Genomic DNA, 21351 nt, shown 5'->3' on the forward strand with positions numbered 1-21351 from the left:
AGTGATATTTCAGTTAAGAAATGACAAGGAAACACGATGAAGTAACTATTTTTAGTTGACTGATGAATACTTTAGTTAAGGAAAAAGACAAAACATGACGAGGGAGACTATTTTTGTGCTCCCCAAAGTATAATGTCAGTTAAGAACAGCGATGAAAGATATCTTTGGTTATTTTTTCTTACTTGACAAAACATAATTTTAGTTAAGCAAAAAGACAAAACATGATGAACATGGCTTTTTCTGTTGATTGATGGATAATTTTAGTTATGAAATGACAATGAAACATGAAGAACACGGCTATTTTCTGATGACTGGGGAATAAGTTTAGTTAAGAAATGATGAAAGTTATTATTTAGTTGATTGACGATGGATAAAAGCTAGTTATGAACAGTTTTGGAAAGTTTCCTTTGACAATTTTTTCGTGATGAAACATAGCGGCTGTTAAGAAAGTGCTGAAAGAAGTTTCCTTTGACAATTTTCAGCTAAGAGAAAGGGTGTTTTAGTTAAGAACAGTGTTGAACGAGGCTATTTCTGACTATTTTTAGTTGACTGGATAATAGGTTTAGTTGAGAAATGACGAAAGTGACTATGTTTTTAGTTGATTGGCGAAAGATTTTTAGTTAAGAAGTTACAAGAAAGGTTTGTCTTTGTAAATTTGGAACTGAATAAATTGTAGATTTGTTTAAGAATATGGCTGGTAGAACTATTAAGTTGACTACGAGAATTACTTTGACATAGTTTTTGCAAATAAAAACTTGGTGACTAAAATTGTTGAGGAAACTGTATTGCTGATGCTAATATTTGACAAAGAACTAGTTAGTGAATGGAAGAAACAAAGAACATAAAAAAATTGAGGTTAAGTAAGGGAATGAACACAGTGAACATACGGTGAACACAGAAAACATGTAAGAAAAAGTTGATGAATACAGTGAACATGCTGGGAATATGAACTTACAGAGAACATGAAAACATGATAAGGAGAATAGGGAATACAAAGAATGAACAATGGACTTGTGAAGAACATGGAGAATATGACAAAGAATGTAGAAAACATGTAAGTGAAGGTGAAAAACGAAGTGATCTTGTGAGGAACATGAACTTGTAGAGGAACATGAATATTGACAAAGAACACAAAAAATATGGAAGTTAGCATGAATATTGAGTATAAAAGTTGTAAAGAGAACATGTGATGAACGTGAAAACATAGAAAATATGACTAGAATTTGTAGAGAAAGTAATGAGACTAAGAGAAAGATTACAGAAAAAATGGAGATACTTGTGAAAATATGAACTGAATGGGACTGTGAACATTTGAAGAACATGGAGTGAACATAGAAAACATGGACAAAATGTGAAGAACACAGCTGAATATAGAGAAAATATGCAAATACAGTATGATTATTGAAGGTTTTGATACGTTGGGGATGAGAAGGGTAAAGTAAATACTCTGATAAACAGATAGGCTGGAGAGGGACTTGATCGAATATATTTATGTCTGATGATCTAAGGCTGAGGAAATGGAGCTTGGTTAATGCCCCGATTAATTTTACTACGTTAGAAATACGGTGATCTTAAATCTCAGGGTGATTTAGTTGGAAAATAAAGAACTTGTACAAATGAACTAAGCTGGGGCACAAGAGTTGAAACTTGATAACTGAACTGGTTTTTATTTACTATGTCTGAAAATGTAGTTGGGTGATTTGGACTGAGAGTAATGATTTTACAAATGTGAGCTTGGACAGAGGACAAGAGCTAGAGTTTTATAATTGTTTACTTCATATTTACTATGTCTGAAATACAGAGGGTAAAAATTTCAGGGAAATTGATGGTTTATTTACAAAGATATGAAAGAGAACTAAGGCGGGGACGAGAGCTGGAGCTCAGTAACTGACTTGATCTTATTTACTAACTTTGAAGTATGTCTGCTTTTAATTTTAGGGAAATTGATGGGTTATTTACAAAGATACGAAAGAGAATTAAGGCGGGGACGAGAGCTGGAGCTCGATAACTATTTTGATTTTATTTACGGTGTCTGAAATACAGAGGGTAGAAATTTCAGGGGAATTGATCTGTTACTAACGAAGATACGAGAGAGAGCTAAGGCGGAGGACAAGAGCTGGAGCTTGGTAACTGTTTTGATCTTATTTACGGTGTCTGAAATACAGAGGGTAGAAATTTCAGGGAATTTGGACTGTTACTAATGATTTTGTACAAATGAACTAAGCTGGGGACAAGAGCTAGAGTTTGATAATTGTTTGCATTTACTAAACTATGTCTGAAATACAGAGGGTAGAAATTTCAGGGAAATTTGGACTGTTACTAATGATTTTGTACAAATGAACTAAGCTGGGGACAAGAGCTAGAGTTTGATAATTGTTTGCATTTACTAAACTATGTCTGAAATACAGAGGGTAGAAATTTCAGGGAAATTGGACTGATACTAACGAAGATACGAGAGAGAGCTAAGGCGGAGGACAAGAGCTGGAGCTTGGTAACTAATTACTGTATTGAACTACATTTGAAATATGATTATTTTAAAATTTTAGAGGGATTGGAATGATAGTATTCTTTATACGACAGGGGACTAAGGTGGGGAACGTGAGCTAGAACTTGCTTACTAACATGATTTATTTGTGTAAAACTGACTTGCTTAATGAAAAGGAGCAAACATACTGACTTGCTTAATGAAAAGGAGCAAACATACGATGTTGGAAAATAGTTGAACTGAATGAAAGGAGAGAGAGAGAGAGAGAGAGGAGGGACGGTCCAGATATTATGGATAAGATAAGATAAGATTAAGAGCCGACTGACTGGCTGGGCGCAAAGTAAATAAAGGTGATGCGACAGATTGCGAGGTAAGGGGGAGAGGGAGGGGGGTGTGATGTACGAAAACCCTGAAAACAATGACTTACACAGGTGCTTTTCTAAATTTATATGAATAACTAAGGCTTACATAGACGATTTTGTAAGTTGAAAACATGTAAAATATGTCCGTAGAGTTCTCCTGGAAGCCCTAAAGTGCTACACATGTTATTTGAATTTCTCCCATAAGGCCTTAACAAACTTCTAAGTCTCGGAAATTATTTTTCTTATAAGAACTTTAGCAAACTCGTATGACATTATTTTTCATTATAAGAATTCCCTAATTCTAAATCTGTGACTCCCCAAATTCGCCTGAAAACCCTTGGGGCGCACAGGCACTTTTTTTCCCTTTGGACCTGAAACCCTTGGGGCGCACAGGGGATATTCTAAATTTACCTGAAACCCTTGGGGCGCACAGGTACCTTTTTCCCAGAAAAAAAAGGTACCTGTGTGGAGCCATCCCTACTACTGGGGGGCACCAGAGGTGGTGGTGGTGGGGGGACCAGAGGTGGTGGTGGGGGGGGGGACCAGAGGTGGTGGTGGGGGGGCACCAGAGGTGGTGGTGGAGGGACCAGAGGTGGTGGTGGGGGGACCAGAGGTGGTGGTGGGGGGGACCAGAGGTGGTAGTGGGGGGGGACCAGAGGTGGTGGTGGGGGGGGGGGACCAGAGGTGGTGGGGGGGACAAGAGCTGGTGGTGGGAGGGACCAGAGGTGGTGGTGGGGGGACCAGAGGTGGTGGTGGAGGGACCAGAGGTGGTGGTGGAGGGACCAGAGGTGGTGGTGGGGGCGGACCAGAGGTGGTGGTGGGGGGGGACCAGAGGTGGTGGTGGTGGGGGGACCAGAGGTGGTGGTGGGGGGACCAGAGGTGGTGGTGGAGGGACCAGAGGTGGTGGTGGAGGGACCAGAGGTGGTGGTGGGGGCGGACCAGAGGTGGTGGGGGGACCAGAGGTGGTGGGGGGGACAAGAGGTGGTGGTGGGGGCGGACCAGAGGTGGTGGGGGGACCAGAGGTATTGGGGGGGGGACAAGAGGTAGCGGGGGGGACCAGAGGTGGTGGGGGGGGACAAGAGGTAATGGTGGGGGGGGACCAGAGGCGGTGGTGGGGGGGGACCAGAGGTGGTGGGGGGGGGACAAGAGGTGGTGGTGGGGGGGACCAGAGGTGGTGGTGGGGGGGGGACAAGAGGTGGTGGTGGGGGGGGGGGGACCAGAGGCGGTGGTGGTGGGGGGGACCAGAGGAGGTGGTGGTGGGGGGGGACCAGAGGTGGTGGTGGGGGGGACCAGAGGCGGTGGTGGGGGGGGGACCAGAGGCGGTGGTGGGGGGGACCAGAGGTGGTGGTGGGGGGGACAAGAGGTGGTGGTGGGGGGACCAGAGGTGGTGGGGGGGGGGGGATCTAAACTGTGGAAGTCGTGGGGTCTGAGGCAGGGATTTTCAGAGAGTGGGTCTCGACCCATTAGTGGGTCGCGATATAATGGGTCGCGGCAAACAAAACCAAAAATCCACAACAATTAAGCAAGTGTGATCGACATTCTCACTCAATAATCATCGGTGCAATTTTATCAAAGGAAGCTCATTAAACAACAGAATATTTGAAATATTCTAATTAAAGATCAGAGCTAAATACCGCTAATTTATCACTCACAAGTTTCCTGCTTCCTGGGGGTGGAGGCCTGGTCGACGACCGGGCCGCGGGGACACTAAGCCCCGGAAGCACCTCAAGGTAGCCTCAAGGTAGGGTGAGAGAGATAAGAATTGTTAGTCATATAATTGTAGTTCAACGAAACAATACCTTAACAGTTTTTAACATGATATGGGTTACCAACTTGGGTTAACTAATATTTTTAGCACTTATAATAATTTAAATATGAAACTTTATGGAATAAAGCGGTAATATATTATAACATAGTTAATATGATCAATGCTTTCAGAAGATGGTAAGACTATTGCTAGCAAGAATTAAACATGATCAAGCCACCTATTGTGTGTTTCAAACATTGTTGCAATATTTTGCTGAGAACATTCTTGCTGAATTTATTTTAAGAGAATTAAAACTCGAGATATTGTCACCTTTCTATCCCAAAGCTTTAATAACTATTTTCCTGTACAGAAATTTGAAATAGTAAACAAATGCCTTCGGATAAAAGAATCCATTAAAATTGTAACACCCTGAAGCAATAAACGAGTTCAATTTTAATCTTGAATAACAAGCCGAGCTGCTGCATCTTGGCAGTTTATTTGGACATAACAAAGGGGATATTAATAGGGTATTAAAAGTATCAACACAAGACAGAACACGAAACAATGGGTATAAATTGGATAAGTTTAGATTTAGGAAAGACTTGGGTAAATTCTGGTTCAGTAACAGGGTTGTTGATTTGTGGGACCAATTGCCGCGTAACATTGTGGAGGTGGGTTCCCTCGATTGTTTCAAGCGTGGGTTGGACATGTATATGAGTGGGATTGGGTGGTTATAAATAGGAGCTGCCTCGTATGGGCCAATAGGTCTTCTGCAGTTACCTTTGTTCTTATGTTCTTATTTACACTGAAGAAGGGAACTGTCAGGAGAAAGCGCCAAGCCATCACGACTAGCACTTAGAAGGGGTCAGGATAAGGATTTGGGATGGGCCGGGGAGGGGGGAATAATGGTGCCCAATCACTTGGACGGTCGAAGATTGAACGCCGACCTGCATGAAACCATGCCGTCGCTCTACCGTCCAGGCCAAGTGGTTGGGTCGTGATTGAGTTAATGAATTTGCCATCATTTTTTACTTAAATTAAAGGAGAATTTACGCTTTTAAGAAAATAGATTATCTTGATATTTTTTACTACTACTTATGTGAACTTACATTTTTCACCATTACTCAGTTAAAAAGTTGAGTTAATGAGTTAATCTCTTCTTGTAGAGAGACCAGCTCTTCACCTTCTGCTGTGTGTGTAGCATTGTCTTCCTGTGTTACAAACTGGCCATCAGCTACTAAGAAACAAACAAACAAGCACTTCCTTCTCACTAAATGAATACATTATTTTTGTTTTTATTTGTGGGGGGAAGAATTTTATGCAAAATATTTATTTTTATTTCTCTATATTCTCCCCCAAAAATAAATACATATGTAACTTAACTTAATACGTTCCATCCACATATATGAGTTGACCAAGTGTCAATAGTAAACATGTAATATTTTACATAGGCATTTTATTTTACATAGGCATTCTGGGTAGCAATGGAGAATGCAGTTGTTGCTTTGTTTAGCAGTAAGGTAAGTTTGAAAAACGCTGTTCTATGGGGTGCTGGGATGAGGCAAACGACGTCACTGTAACTAAATATAGTAACCATTTCCTCAACTCACTGCATTACAGGTACAGCTAGTTGGTGTGGATCAAATAGCTCTTAGATAAACAAATATATCTTCATTTATCAGTAAAAGTACTATTTTCGTCTGCAATGTTGAAAGTAAACCAAGAATATATACGTGGTATTATATTGCTTCAACCTCATGTTGGAACTGGGCTCAGCGACACTGAAATAGGTTAACTGAGATGCAAATACACACAAAGGGACGATATAGCTCAACCTACTTCCTCACCCAGTTAATACAAGGGGTTTTGTGATCAAAACATCACAAAACATCGACATATAACTTCACGTTCTGTTAAGTCATCTATATTTCCTTCCGCACACAGTAATTATCAAAAGGCACCAAATCCACACACGGTTAATATTATTCACAACGTACAAATACATACAACCACTTATAAAAGTAGGTACAAATGCAAAGATATAAATGATAATACCTAGGTTAGAGATATGCAAATAACCACATTTTTACATTCACAGTACAAAATTATTCTTTCTCCAGAGTATAACTAATTAGAACAAAGTTCTAATGCCTGCAAGGGTAGGGATAGGGGTCTCGAATACCTCCAATGACAGGCTAAGGATCTCGAATACCTCCAATGACAGGCTAGGGGTCTCGAATACCTCCAATGACAGGCTAGGGGTCTCGAATACCTCCAATGACAGGCTAGGGATCTCGAATACCTCCAATGACAGGCTAGGGGTCTCGAATACCTCCAATGACAGGCTAGGGATCTCGAATACCTCCAATGACAGGCTAGGGATCTCGAGTACCTCCAATGACAGGCTAGGGATCTCGAATACCTCCAATGACAGGCTAGGGATCTCGAGTACCTCCAATGACAGGCTAGGGGTCTCGAATACCTCCAATGACAGGCTAGGGGTCTCGAGTGCCTCCAATGACAGGCTAGGGGTCTCGAGTGCCTCCAAGGACTGGCTAGGGGTCTCGAGTGCCTCCAAGGACTGGCTAGGGGTCTCGAGTGCCTCCAAGGACTGGCTAGGGGTCTCGAGTGCCTCCAAGGACTGGCTAGGGGTCTCGAGTGCCTCCAAGGACTGGCTAGGGGTCTCGAATGCCTCCAAGGACTGGCTAGGGGTCTCGAATGCCTCCAAGGACTGGCTAGGGGTCTCGAATGCCTCCAAGGACTGGCTAGGGGTCTCGAATGCCTCCAAGGACTGGCTAGGGATCTCGAATACCTCCAATGACAGGCTAGGGATCTCGAATACCTCCAATGACAGGCTAGGGGTCTCGAATACCTCCAATGACAGGCTAGGGGTCTCGAATACCTCCAATGACAGGCTAGGGGTCTCGAGTGCCTCCAATGACAGGCTAGGGGTCTCGAGTGCCTCCAAGGACTGGCTAGGGGTCTCGAGTGCCTCCAATGACTGGCTAGGGGTCTCGAATGCCTCCAAGGACTGCTTAGGGGTCTCGAGTGCCTCCAAGGACTGGCTAGGGGTCTCGAGTGCCTCCAATGACTGGCTAGGGGTCTCGAATGCCTCCAAGGACTGCTTAGGGGTCTCGAGTGCCTCCAAGGACTGGCTAGGGGTCTCGAGTGCCTCCAAGGACTGGCTAGGGGTCTCGAATGCCTCCAAGGACTGGCTAGGGGTCTCGAATGCCTCCAAGTACTGGCTAGGAGTCTCGAATGCCTCCAAGGACTGGCTAGGGGTCTCGAATGCCTCCAAGGACTGGCTAGGGGTCTCGAATGCCTCCAAGGACTGGCTAGGGGTCTCGAATGCCTCCAAGGACTGGCTAGGGGTCTCGAATGCCTCCAAGGACTGGCTAGGGGTCTCGAGTGCCTCCAACGACTGGCTAGGGGTCTCGAGTGCCTCCAACGACTGCCTAGGGGTCTCGAGTGCCTCCAACGACTGCCTAAGGGTCTCGAGTGCCTCCAACGACTGCCTAGGGGTCTCGAGTGCCTCCAACGACTGCCTAGGGGTCTCGAGTGCCTCCAACGACTGCTTAGGGGTCTCGAGTGCCTCCAACGACTGTCAAGGGGTTTCGAGTGCCTCCAACGACTGCCTAGGGGTCTCCAGTGCCTCCAAGGACTGGCAAGGGGTTTCAAATGCCTCCAAGGACTGGCTAGGGGTCTCGAGTACCTCCAAAGCCCGGATTAGGGGTTTCGAATGCCTCTAAAACCCGAAGTAGGAAGTCTCGAGTGCCTGTAAGGCCAGAGTTAGGTGGTGTCGATTGCGTCTAGGGGCAGAATTAGAGGGAGTAGGGTTCCTCCAAAGCCTGAGTAAGGGGTGTAGGATACCTCCAAGGACTGCCTTAGGATGCTCTTGTGCCTACAAAGCCTAGATAAGGGATTCTAGGGCCTCCAAGACCCAGGTAGGGGACTTTAGAGCCCGTAAATCAATGAAGGAATTTGGAACATAACCAAAATTGTGTTATTGTTGATTTAGTCTTAATTTAAACAGATTTGTGGAACAAGGAAATGGGAACGTACCTTAGAGTCAGAAGAATTTTGTCCCTCGAGGAGCTGTTCGTGTGTACTTACCTGTAATAAGAAAGTTAATTAGTTGTAAACAGTTTTAAAATTTCCGTAACATTAACTCACAGTTATAATTGAACACCAATATGAATGATCACATTTTGATCCATATGTACATTAACAGCTGAAGTAAAGTTTACACTTGAAGCTTGAGGTTGTGCTTACCTTGCTTGAAGGACGAGGGCCCTGGGGTCTAGTGACGTCAGACGATAGCCCTGGGGTCTAGTGACGTCAGACGATAGCCCTGGGGTCTAGTGACGTCAGACGATAGCCCTGGGGTCTAGTGACGTCAGACGATAGCCCTGGGGTCTAGTGACGTCAGACGATAGCCCTGGGGTCTAGTGACGTCAGACGATAGCCCTGGGGTCTAGTGACGTCAGACGATAGCCCTGGGGTCTAGTGACGTCAGACGATAGCCCTGGGGTCTAGTGACGTCAGACGATAGCCCTGGGGTCTAGTGACGTCAGACGATAGCCCTGGGGTCTAGTGACGTCAGACGATAGCCCTGGGGTCTAGTGACGTCAGATTATAGCCCTGGGGTCTAGTGACGTCAGATTATAGCCCTGGGGTCTAGTGACGTCAGACGATAGCCCTGGGGTCTAGTGACGTCAGACGATAGCCCTGGGGGTCTAGTGACGTCAGACGATAGCCCTGGGGTCTAGTGACGTCAGACGATAGCCCTGGGGTCTAGTGACGTCAGACGATAGCCCTGGGGTCTAGTGACGTCAGACGATAGCCCTGGGGTCTAGTGACGTCAGACGATAGCCCTGGGGTCTAGTGACGTCAGACGATAGCCTTGGGGTCTAGTGACGTCAGACGATAGCCCTGGGGTCTAGTGACGTCAGACGATAGCCCTGGGGTCTAGTGAAGGCAGACGATAGCCCTGGGGTCTAGTGACGTCAGACGATAGCCCTGGGGTCTAGTGACGTCAGACGATAGCCCTGGGGTCTAGTGACGTCAGACGATAGCCCTGGGGTCTAGTGACTTCAGATTATAGCCCTGGGGTCTAGTGACGTCAGACGATAGCCCTGGGGTCTAGTGACGTCAGACGATAGCCCTGGGGGTCTAGTGACGTCAGACGATAGCCCTGGGGTCTAGTGACGTCAGACGATAGCCCTGGGGTCTAGTGACGTCAGACGATAGCCCTGGGGGTCTAGTGACGTCAGACGATAGCCCTGGGGTCTAGTGACGTCAGACGATAGCCCTGGGGTCTAGTGACGTCAGACGATAGCCCTGGGGTCTAGTGACGTCAGACGATAGCCCTGGGGTCTAGTGACGTCAGACGATAGCCCTGGGGTCTAGTGACGTCAGACGATAGCCCTGGGGTCTAGTGACGTCAGACGATAGCCCTGGGGTCTAGTGACGTCAGACGATAGCCCTGGGGTCTAGTGACGTCATGGGCCCTGGGATATAGGGATGACAGACAGGTGTGGTCGACAAGACACTGCCCGCGACACTCGCACATTCAGAAACTTGACAGTTTCACTCAGAATAGATTAGGTAACATTGACGAATGTTTCAAGACGTCTTAAACACTAAACACCCCTGGAAACACAAACCGAAACTGTCTCTATTTTCCGCTTTTTACAACTTGAAATAAAGTTGTTACATCTTGGCTTAATGTGTTTATGACGTATTAGTACGTTGTTACAACTTGCTATATTGGTTGTTATATCTGGTTAGGAGGTGTTAAAACTTGTTTGAACGTTGTACCAACGTCGTAGTTTCGGTGTGTGTTTGGCGGGACTGGACGACAAACTGGAGCTGCGTAACTTTGCCACGAGAAACTTGGCCTGTTTACGACAGGTATTTTGTATCCAACACTGAACACTTTCATGCCAACAACATCAAATAGTAATGACAGTCTTCCTTGATGTCTTATTTAACTTTTCACTTACAATACACATGTGACTTTCAGGATCTTGGAAGACAAGAAACAAGTAATTAAATTATACTTATATGATGTCTTGTCTAGTCATAACCCCATTGAGCACTTTATTATCAAGCAAGACAAGGTTTGTGGGATCAAAGTTCACGCGCCACTTGTAACACAAGAATTGTTCAGGAATAACACGTCATTGTTAGTCATCCCGTCCCTATGAACTCCCTCTGCCCGAACACGTGTTCATTTTGTTCTTCAATAACCCTTACAATATTTCGTCATACTCAACACTCACTGCACTAGGTTGATAGGCTTATGGCCTATCCGGCTCTGGAGGGGTTATTAAGGCCACCACAACTGTTTACTGACCAGTCAGCAAGTACACTTTAGCCCTGAACACTGGACTAAAGGAAACTCACTGTGTAGACCCCTAGAAATGGTATACACTGCTTGGTGTACATGTGTCCCGGCGCACGTCCGTCACTATGTATAACAAACGACCTAATGAAGTGACCCGCGCGAGTAGAGGGTTCAGAAGGTCTGCTTTTCGAACCTCGAACCTCGAGCCAACCCAACCACCAACCCGCTCGAAACCACGTTGTCTTTCCTCACAGCCCGTCGTCTCCCAACCCGTCCTCAACTCAAGTCCATTACATCCAGCGGTCGATCCCACAGACGCATTCATAAATTTTAATATGATGTTCATTCAAAACAGGAATTTTGTCAAGTATAAATTAATATTATAATATATTAGTTAGTCCAGTGTTTAGTGTTTAAGACGTCTTGAAGCATTCGTCAATGTTACCTAATCTATCCTGAGTGAAGCTATCAAGTTTGTGAATATGCGAGTGTCGCGGGCAGTGTCTTGTCGACCACACCTGTCTGTCATCCCTATATCCCAGGGCCCATGACGTCACTAGACCCCAGGGCTATCGTCTGACGTCACTAGACCCCAGGGCTATCGTCTGACGTCACTAGACCCCAGGGCTATCGTCTGACGTCACTAGACCCCAGGGCTATCGTCTGACGTCACTAGACCCCAGGGCTATCGTCTGACGTCACTAGACCCCAGGCCTATCGTCTGACGTCACTAGACCCCAGGGCTATCGTCTGACGTCACTAGACCCCAGGGCTATCGTCTGACGTCACTAGACCCCAGGGCTATCGTCTGACGTCACTAGACCCCAGGGCTATCGTCTGACGTCACTAGACCCCAGGGCTATCGTCTGACGTCACTAGACCCCAGGGCTATCGTCTGACGTCACTAGACCCCAGGGCTATCGTCTGACGTCACTGGACCCCAGGGCTATCGCCTGACGTCACTAGACCCCACGGCTATCGTCTGACGTCACTAGACCCCGGGGCTATCGTCTGACGTCACTAGACCCCGGGGCTATCGTCTGACGTCACTAGACCCCGGGGTTATCGTCTGACGTCACTAGACCCCGGGGCTATCGTCTGACGTCACTAGACCCCGGGGCTATCGTCTGACGTCACTAGACCCCGGGGCTATCGTCTGACGTCACTAGACCCCGGGGCTATCGTCTGACGTCACTAGACCCCGGGGCTATCGTCTGACGTCACTAGACCCCGGGGCTATCGTCTGACGTCACTAGACCCCGGGGCTATCGTCTGACGTCACTAGACCCCGGGGCTATCGTCTGACGTCACTAGACCCCAGGGCTATCGTCTGACGTCACTAGACCCCGGGGCTATCGTCTGACGTCATTAGACCCCAGGGCTATCGTCTGACGTCACTAGACCCCAGGGCTATCGTCTGACGTCACTAGACCCCAGGGCTATCGTCTGACGTCACTAGACCCCAGGGCTATCGTCTGACGTCACTAGACCCCAGGGCTATCGTCTGACGTCACTAGACCCCAGGGCTATCGTCTGACGTCACTAGACCCCAGGGCTATCGTCTGACGTCACTAGACCCCAGGGCTATCGTCTGACGTCACTAGACCCCAGGGCTATCGTCTGACGTCACTAGACCCCAGGGCTATCGTCTGACGTCACTAGACCCCAGGGCTATCGTCTGACGTCACTAGACCCCAGGGCTATCGTCTGACGTCACTAGACCCCAGGGCTATCGTCTGACGTCACTAGACCCCAGGGTCCTCGTCTGACGTCACTAGACCCCAGGGCTATCGTCTGACGTCACTAGACCCCAGGGCCATCGTCTGACGTCACTAGACCTTAGGGCTATCGTCTGACGTCACTAGACCCCAGGGCTATCGTCTGACGTCACTAGACCCCAGGGCTATCGTCTGACGTCACTAGACCCCAGGGCTATCGTCTGACGTCACTAGACCCCAGGGCTATCGTCTGACGTCACTAGACCCCAGGGCTATCGTCTGACGTCACTAGACCCCAGGGCTATCGTCTGACGTCACTAGACCCCAGGGCTATCGTCTGACGTCACTAGACCCCAGGGCTATCGTCTGACGTCACTAGACCCCAGGGCTATCGTCTGACGTCACTAGACCCCAGGGCTATCGTCTGACGTCACTTGACCCCAGGGCCCTCGTCCTTCAAGCAAGGTAAGCACAACCTCAAGCTTCAAGTGTAAACTTTACTTCAGCTGTTAATGTACATATGGATCAAAATGTGATCATTCATATTGGTGTTCAATTATAACTGTGAGTTAATGTTACGGAAACTTTAAAACTGTTTACAACTAATTAACTTTCTTATTACAGGTAAGTACACACGAACAGCTCCTCGAGGGACAAAATTCTTCTGACTCTAAGGTACGTTCCCATTTCCTTGTTCCACAAATCTGTTTAAATTAAGACTAAATCAACAATAACACAATTTTGGTTATGTTCCAAATTCCTTCATTGATTTACGGGCTCTAAAGTCCCCTACCTGGGTCTTGGAGGCCCTAGAATCCCTTATCTAGGCTTTGTAGGCACAAGAGCATCCTAAGGCTGTCCTTGGAGGTATCCGACACCCCTTACTCAGGCTTTGGAGGAACCCTACTCCCTCTAATTCTGCCCCTAGACGCCATCGACACCACCTAACTCTGGCCTTACAGGCACTCGAGACTTCCTACTTCGGGTTTTAGAGGCATTCGAAACCCCTAATCCGGGCTTTGGAGGTACTCGAGACCCCTAGCCAGTCCTTGGAGGCATTTGAAACCCCTTGCCAGTCCTTGGAGGCACTGGAGACCCCTAGGCAGTCGTTGGAGGCACTCGAAACCCCTAGACAGTCGTTGGAGGCACTCGAGACCCCTAAGCAGTCGTTGGAGGCACTCGAGACCCCTAGGCAGTCGTTGGAGGCACTCGAGACCCCTAGGCAGTCGTTGAAGGCACTCGAGACCCCAAGGCAGTCGTTGGAGGCACTCGAGACCCTTAGGCAGTCGTTGGAGGCACTCGAGACCCCTAGGCAGTCGTTGGAGGCACTCGAGACCCCTAGCCAGTCGTTGGAGGCACTCGAGACCCCTAGCCAGTCCATGGAGGCACTCGAGACCCCTAGCCAGTCCTTGGAGGCACTCGAGACCGCTAGCCAGTCCTTGGAGGCACTCGAGACCCCTAGCCAGTCCTTGGAGGCACTCGAGACCCCTAGCCAGTCCTTGGAGGCACTCGAGACCCCTAGCCAGTCCTTGGAGGCACTCGAGACCCCTAGCCAGTCCTTGGAGGCACTCGAGACCCCTAGCCAGTCCTTGGAGGCACTCGAGACCCCTAGCCAGTCCTTGGAGGCACTCGAGACCCCTAGCCAGTCCTTGGAGGCACTCGAGACCCCTAGCCAGTCCTTGGAGGCACTCGAGACCCCTAGCCAGTCCTTGGAGGCACTCGAGACCCCTAGCCTGTCATTGGAGGCACTCGAGACCCCTAGCCTGTCATTGGAGGTATTCGAGTCCCCTAGCCTGTCATTGGAGGTATTCGAGACCCCTAGCCTGTCATTGGAGGTATTCGAGACCCCTAGCCTGTCATTGGAGGTATTCGAGACCTTTAGCCTGTCATTGGAGGTATTCGAGATCCCTAGCCTGTCATTGGAGGTATTCGAGATCCCTAGCCTGTCATTGGAGGTATTCGAGACCCCTAGCCTGTCATTGGAGTTATTCGAGACCTCTAGCCTGTCATTGGAGGTATTTGAGATCCCTAGCCTGTCATTGGAGGTATTCGAGATCCCTAGCCTGTCATTGGAGGTATTCGAGATCCCTAGCCTGTCATTGGAGGTATTCGAGATCCCTAGCCTGTCATTGGAGGTATTCGAGATCCCTAGCCTGTCATTGGAGGTATTCGAGATCCCTAGCCTGTCATTGGAGGTATTCGAGATCCCTAGCCTGTCATTGGAGGTATTCGAGACCCCTAGCCTGTCATTGGAGTTATTCGAGACCCCTAGCCTGTCATTGGAGGTATTCGAGATCCCTAGCCTGTCATTGGAGGTATTCGAGATCCCTAGCCTTTCATTGGAGGTATTCGAGATCCCTAGTCTGTCATTGGAGGTATTCGAGATCCCTAGCCTGTCATTGGAGGTATTCGAGACCCCTAGCCTGTCATTGGAGGTATTCGAGACCCCTATCCCTACCCTTGCAGGCATTAGAACTTTGTTCTAATTAGTTATACTCTGGAGAAAGAATAATTTTGTACTGTGAATGTAAAAATGTGTTAATTTGCATATCTCTAACCTAGGTATTATCATTTATATCTTTGCATTTGTACCTACTTCTATAAGTGGTTGTATGTATTTGTACGTTGTGAATAATATTAACCGTGTGTGGATTTGGTGCCTTTTGATAATTACTTACTGTGTGCGGAAGGAAATATAGATGACTTAACAGAACGTGAAGTTATATGTCGATGTTTTGTGATGTTTTGATCACAAAACCTCTTGTATTAACTGGGTGAGGAAGTAGGTTGAGCTATATCGTCCCTTTGTGTGTATTTGCATCTCAGTTAACCTATTTCAGTGTCGCTGAGCCCAGTTCCAACATGAGGTTGAAGCAATATAATACCACTTATATATTCTTGGTTTACTTTCAACATTGCAGACGAAAATTGTACTTTTACTGATAAATGAAGATATATTTGTTTATCTAAGAGCTATTTGATCCACACCAACTAGCTGTACCTGTAATGCAGTGAGTTGAGGAATGCAACATGTGAGTTGATGTTCCAGGTTTCAAGAATTCCTCTGTTAGTTTTATCGATTCCTGTTACTCTTTCGCAGGAATTGATCGTATTGCCTCTTTCTCTTTCATCTTCTAGCTTTGGAATATTTTACACCTCCTCGTATTTCTTGTTTTTCGGTTCAAAATACCATTTCGTAGCATGTCTTTGAATCATTTCAAGTTTGTTGATGTGCTTCTTGAGATAAGGGCACCATACAAACGCTGCCTATTCCAATTTTGGGTTTACAAAGTTCGTGAAGTGTTTTTTTCAAATATCTATCCATCCATTTATTTAAAAGAGATTCTGAAGTTGGAAAGCGCAGCATATGCTCCTTGCACAATGTCTTTTGTGTGTGTGTGTACTCACCTTGTTGTGCTTGCGGGGGTTGGGCTTCGGCGCTCTGATCCCGCCTCTCAACTGTCAATCAACTGGTGTACAGGTCCTGAGCCTACTGGGCTCTATCATATCTACACTTGAAACTGTGTATGGAGTCTGCCTCCACCACATCACTTCCTAATGCATTCCATCTGTTAACTACACTGACACTGATTTTTTTTTCTAACGTCCCTGTGGTTCATTTGGGTACTAAGTTTCCACCTGTGTCCCCTTGTTCGTGTTCCACCCGTGTTAAAGAGTTTGTCTTTGTCCACCCTGTCAGTTCCCCCTGATAAATTTGTAGGTGGTTATCATGTCTCCCCTTACTCTTCTGTTTTCCAGGGATGTGAGAATCAGCTCCTTTAGCCTTTCCTCGTAGCTCATACCTCTTTGTTCCGGGATGAATCTGAAGGCATACCACTGAATCTTCTGTAACTTTGTCTTGTGTTCAACTAGGTATGGACTCCGGGACAGGTTCTGTGTGATATCAACCCCCAGATCTTTCTCTGTATTTGACTCTTGCAGGATTTCACCTCCCAGATGGTACCTTGTGTTCAGCCTCCTGCTCCCTTCGCCTAATTTTATTACCTTACACTTTCTTGAGTTGAACTTTAGCAGCCTTTTTCTAGATCATTCCTCCAGTTTGTCCAGGCCATCCTGTAGTGTGTGTGTGTGTGTGTGTGTGTGAGTGTGAGAGTGTGTGTGTGTGTGTGTGTGTGTGTGTGTGTGTGTGTGTGTGTGTGTGTGTGTGTGTGTGTGTGTGTGTTCACCTAGTTGTATTCCCCTAGTTGTGTTTGCGGGGGTTGAGCTTTGCTCTTTCTGCCTGCCTCTCAACTGTCAATCAACTATTTACTAACTACTTTTTTCCCCCCACACCACACACACACACACCAGGAAGCAGCCCGTGACCGCTGACTAACTCCCAGGTACCTATTTACTGCTAGGTAACAGGGGGCATTCAGGGGTGAAAGAAACTTTGCCCGTTTGTTTCTGCCTGATGCGGGAATCGAACGCGCGCCACAGAATTACGAGTCCTGCGCGCTATCCACTAGGCCTCCAGGTAGTGTGTGTGTGTGTGTGTGTGTGTGTGTGTGTGTGTGTGTGTGTGTGTGTGTGTGTGTGTGTACTCGCCTATTTGTGCTTGCGGGGGTTGAGCTCTGGCTCTTTGGTCCCGCCTCTCAACTGTCAATCAACTGGTGTACAGATTCCTGAGCCTACTGGGCTCTATCATATATACATTTGAAACTGTGTATGGAGTCAGCCTCCACCATATCACTGCCTAATGCATTCCATCCGTTAACTACTCTGACACTGAAAAAGTTCCTTCTAACGTCTCTGTGGCTGATGTCTCTGTGGCTGTTATTGTAAATATTATTTATAGCTAAATTTTATTATTAAAAACATTATTTACAACTAAATTTTATTATTGTAAACATTATTTACAGCAAAATTTTTCTGGAGAATTATTTTTTTGTCTCTCGCATGCTAAAAAGGAGATAAACAGATTCCAACTCTTTTTCAGAGTGAAATTAGGTCTAATCTTCTTGCTAGGATTTACCATGCCATAAAGACCCAGGATTAAGCCTGTGGTGTGTCAGTTCCATCCGTGATTCCGACGGAAAAATGACTGGTGCTGTAACGCTTTTGGCGCTCAAATAGGCATCATCACCCCACCAAATCAGTGTTGATGGGATCATAGTTTTTTCTCTGATTCTGATTTGTCTTTCTCTGAAACACAGATCAGTGTGTTTCCACCGACCAGATGTATCTTGATGACAATAAGGAAGCTGCAACGTGGTGTTGGGGGGATGTGGAGGGGACCCAGAGAGGTGCACCTATTGTAGTTTAGTTCCCGATGACACTTGGTATTTGTTAAACAATGGGGGTGTTAGTGATTATGTGGAGGCAGAGAGACAGTCCTTCTAATCCACTTCCTCGTCCGGCACGTCGTAACTTTCCTACACAGACGGACAATTTCATTTCGTCACTTAATAGAAAACACCGACCTTACCTAACCTACTTAGTATGTTAAGATAAGCATCTTATTGCTTCGTAATTACAATTATTACCTAACCTATACCTATAATAGGTTAAGTAACAATTGTAATTACGAAGCAATAAGATGCTTATATGTGTATGTATAAAGTTCTACCTTTACCCAACTGTAACTATGTCCAATATCCTCATAACTTTATCTCTCACACGTCTAGACTCTCAAACTTTCCCTCTCTAAAACCATTCCCTGGTTGCAGTTCCTCTCGTTCATAGTTTCCTCTCACACTACACACAGTCGAGGCTGCTGGCGACGCAGGTCCCATCCCAAAGACATTATGTCTCTGGTGAGAAGGAACTAGAGCAGATTGGCGTCCCAAGACCAATCACAGTCTCTCCTCTATCGCAGGGGATGCTGGCCTATTGACATCATTATAATGAACACAAATATAGCTGCAACAAACCAAATAATCGACAGACGCAGCGACTAAAAGATCAGACAAAGCCGAAGCACTACATATCAAACACTTTCATCCAACTGTCAAGAGCGAGATTGTTCTGAAGTACACTTTGTCCTCGTTAAGACCAAGAGAGAGACCCTGCACCCACCTCCGCAGCCGACACCAACTGTGTAACGCCTTACTTCACCTTTTTAAAGTCACTTTGTATCAGCGTACAAATACAAAGGTACAAGGTACAAATTGTACCTTTACACTTCTAATTTCTTAAAACAGAAAAATTTTCTTCGGTCAAAATCGCAATAATTTTGTAGTACAGAAAAGTTCTTTAGAAATTTGAAAGCTGTATAAAGACGGCACAGAGAGGGAGGGTGGGAGAGAGAGTATGAATGAGAGGCAGAGTGAGGGAATGAATAAGAAATTGAGGGAATTTTATATTAAATGCTGAAATGAATGAGAGATGAGGGCAGGAAAGGGGTGAAAGATAGAGATTGAAAGATAAATGGATTGTGGGAATAAAAGAAGGAAGGAGAGAGTGTAGGGAGATGGAAGGTGAGGTAGAGAGCACGGGAGATGGAGGTATAGAGGCTCTCTGGATATACAGATGTGAACACCGAGACAGCTGCAGCATCCAGCAGCGAAGGGACGCTAATACACTCTCTCTCACTTCCGTCTCAAGAACATTCACAGGTCCAGAGGAAAATGAACGCCTTAAGGACACCCCCGAAGACTAAAACTAGAACACCTTAAGAAAACCCGGAATAGAAGGGGAAATTGAGAGCTAAAAACACCCTTCTAATACCACATAACGTGTAGGAAACATGTTTTTTCCTTCCTTTATGGTAGCCGGTCGGCCGAGCGGACAGCACGCTGGACTTGTGATCCTGTGGTCCTGGGTTCGATCCCAGGCGCCGGCGAGAAACAATGGGCAGAGAATCTTTCACCCTATGCCCCTGTTACCTAGCAGTACAATAGGTACCTGGGTGTTAGTCAGCTGTCACGGGCTGCTTCCTGGGGGTGGAGGCCTGGTCGAGGACCGGGCCGCGGGGACACTAAAAAGCCCCGAAATCATCTCAAGATAACCTCAAGATAGCCTAGTTGACTGAGGATTAACACGAGCTTGCAGTAGGAACACACAGAAATCACAATAGCGTGATGCTTCAAATGAACAAATCCACAAGCTTGTGGATTTGTGTCTCGGAGAGGCTGCAGGATCCAAGTTAATTCAGTAGAACGTCTGGTTGCAATTCTTTTACCATGTCGTAGCACAGTCGATTAAGGCAGCGCCTGGGATGCTCTCGGACGTAGGTTCGAACCCTCGTCACGGCACTTGTGGATTTGTTCTTTCAGTATGTATTTGATAATTCGGTAACTAGTGACCTCATCTTCACAGGTCAAATAGCTGGTGACGTCAAGCTTCACATATCAACGACTGGTGACGTCAAGCTTCACATATCAACGACTGGTGACGTCAAGCTTCACATATCAACGACTGGTGACGTCAAGCTTCACATATCAACGACTGGTGACGTCAAGCTTCACATATCAACGACAGGTGACGTCAAGCTTCACATATCAACGACAGGTGACGTCAAGCTTCACATATCAACGACTGGTGACGTCAAGCTTCACATATCAACGACAGGTGACGTCAAGCTTCACATATCAACGACAGGTGACGTCAAGCTTCACATATCAACGACTGGTGACGTCAAGCTTCACATATCAACGACAGGTGACGTCAAGCTTCACATATCAACGACAGGTGACGTCAAGCTTCACATATCAACGACTGGTGACGTCAAGCTTCACATATCAACGACTGGTGACGTCAAGCTTCACATATCAACGACTGGTGACGTCAAGCTTCACATATCAACGACAGGTGACGTCAAGCTTCACATATCAACGACAGGTGACGTCAAGCTTCACATATCAACGACTGGTGATGTCAAGCTTCACATATCAACGACAGGTGACGTCAAGCTTCACATATCAACGACAGGTGACGTCAAGCTTCACATATCAACGACTGGTGATGTCAAGCTTCACATATCAACGACTGGTGATGTCAAGCTTCACATATCAACGACTGGTGATGTCAAGCTTCACATATCAACGACTGGTGATGTCAAGCTTCACATATCAACGACTGGTGACGTCAAGCTTCACATATCAACGACTGGTGACGTCAAGCTTCACATATCAACGACTGGTGATGTCAAGCTTCACATATCAACGACAGGTGACGTCAAGCTTCACATATCAACGACTGGTGACGTCAAGCTTCACATATCAACGACTGGTGACGTCAACCTTCACATATCAACGACTGGTGATGTCAACCTTCACATATCAACGACTGGTGACGTCAACCTTCACATATCAACGACTGGTGACGTCAACCTTCACATATCAACGACTGGTGATGTCAAGCTTCACATATCAACGACAGGTGACGTCAACCTTCACATATCAAAAAGATACTAAAGTACTAAACAAAAGATTGTAATAATAAAAAGCATTAATTAATCTGATTCATCTCCAATTGTTTTGAAAGATAAGGTAAAGCACCTCGACTGTACTCGGTGGGCTGTGCGTCGTGACTTCTTGAGGTTATCTTGAGATGATTTCAGGGCTTTAGTGTCCCCGCGGCCCGGTCCTCGACCAGGCCTCCACCCCCAGGAAGCAGCCCGTGACAACTGACTAACTCCCAGGTGCCTATTTTACTGCTAGGTAACAGGGGCAGAGGGTGAAACAAACTCTGCCCATTGTTTCTCGCCGGCGCCGGGGATCGAACCCGAGACCACAGGATCACAAGTC

At 46.6% G+C, this 21351-nt stretch overlaps 2 protein-coding genes across 2 annotated transcripts; one reads left to right on the forward strand and one right to left on the reverse strand.

Moving 5' to 3' along the window:
- Window positions 1–6725: 6725 nt before the first annotated feature.
- On the reverse strand, window positions 6726–10099 carry LOC138355981 (mucin-22-like). The gene is made up of 4 exons (XM_069311524.1): window positions 10073–10099; window positions 8657–8707; window positions 7197–8195; window positions 6726–7046 (listed from the first exon to the last, which is right to left on the reverse strand). The coding sequence occupies exons 1-4, from the start codon at window positions 10097–10099 to the stop codon at window positions 6726–6728; spliced, it is 1398 nt and encodes a 465-aa protein (XP_069167625.1).
- An 18-nt stretch (window positions 10100–10117) lies between these two features.
- On the forward strand, window positions 10118–21018 carry LOC123762377 (mucin-22-like). Its single transcript, XM_069311525.1, has 6 exons — window positions 10118–10128; window positions 10620–10716; window positions 13286–13336; window positions 13687–14156; window positions 14454–15127; window positions 19922–21018. The coding sequence occupies exons 1-6, from the start codon at window positions 10118–10120 to the stop codon at window positions 21016–21018; spliced, it is 2400 nt and encodes a 799-aa protein (XP_069167626.1).
- The last annotated feature ends 333 nt before the right edge of the window (window positions 21019–21351 follow it).

The sequence above is a fragment of the Procambarus clarkii genome, chromosome 70, assembly GCF_040958095.1.
Source record: "Procambarus clarkii isolate CNS0578487 chromosome 70, FALCON_Pclarkii_2.0, whole genome shotgun sequence".
Lineage (NCBI taxonomy): Eukaryota > Metazoa > Arthropoda > Malacostraca > Decapoda > Cambaridae > Procambarus > Procambarus clarkii.

What these genes read in the sequence shown, in the direction of transcription:
- LOC138355981 (XM_069311524.1), bottom strand. Translation starts at nt 10,099, where the DNA reads ATGACGTCACTAGACCCCAGGGCTATC. An exon ending in CACTAGACCCCAGGGCTATC is followed by an intron (nt 8,708 to 10,072) that starts GTCTGACGTCAC and finishes TTCTTATTACAG; the next exon opens with GTAAGTACACACGAACAGCT. An exon ending in CCCCTAGCCAGTCCTTGGAG is followed by an intron (nt 7,047 to 7,196) that starts GCACTCGAGACC and finishes CTGTCATTGGAG; the next exon opens with GTACTCGAGATCCCTAGCCT.
- LOC123762377 (XM_069311525.1), top strand. An exon ending in GCACTCGAGACCCCTAGCCA is followed by an intron (nt 14,157 to 14,453) that starts GTCCTTGGAGGC and finishes CGAGTCCCCTAG; the next exon opens with CCTGTCATTGGAGGTATTCG. An exon ending in CCCTATCCCTACCCTTGCAG is followed by an intron (nt 15,128 to 19,921) that starts GCATTAGAACTT and finishes TCATCTTCACAG; the next exon opens with GTCAAATAGCTGGTGACGTC.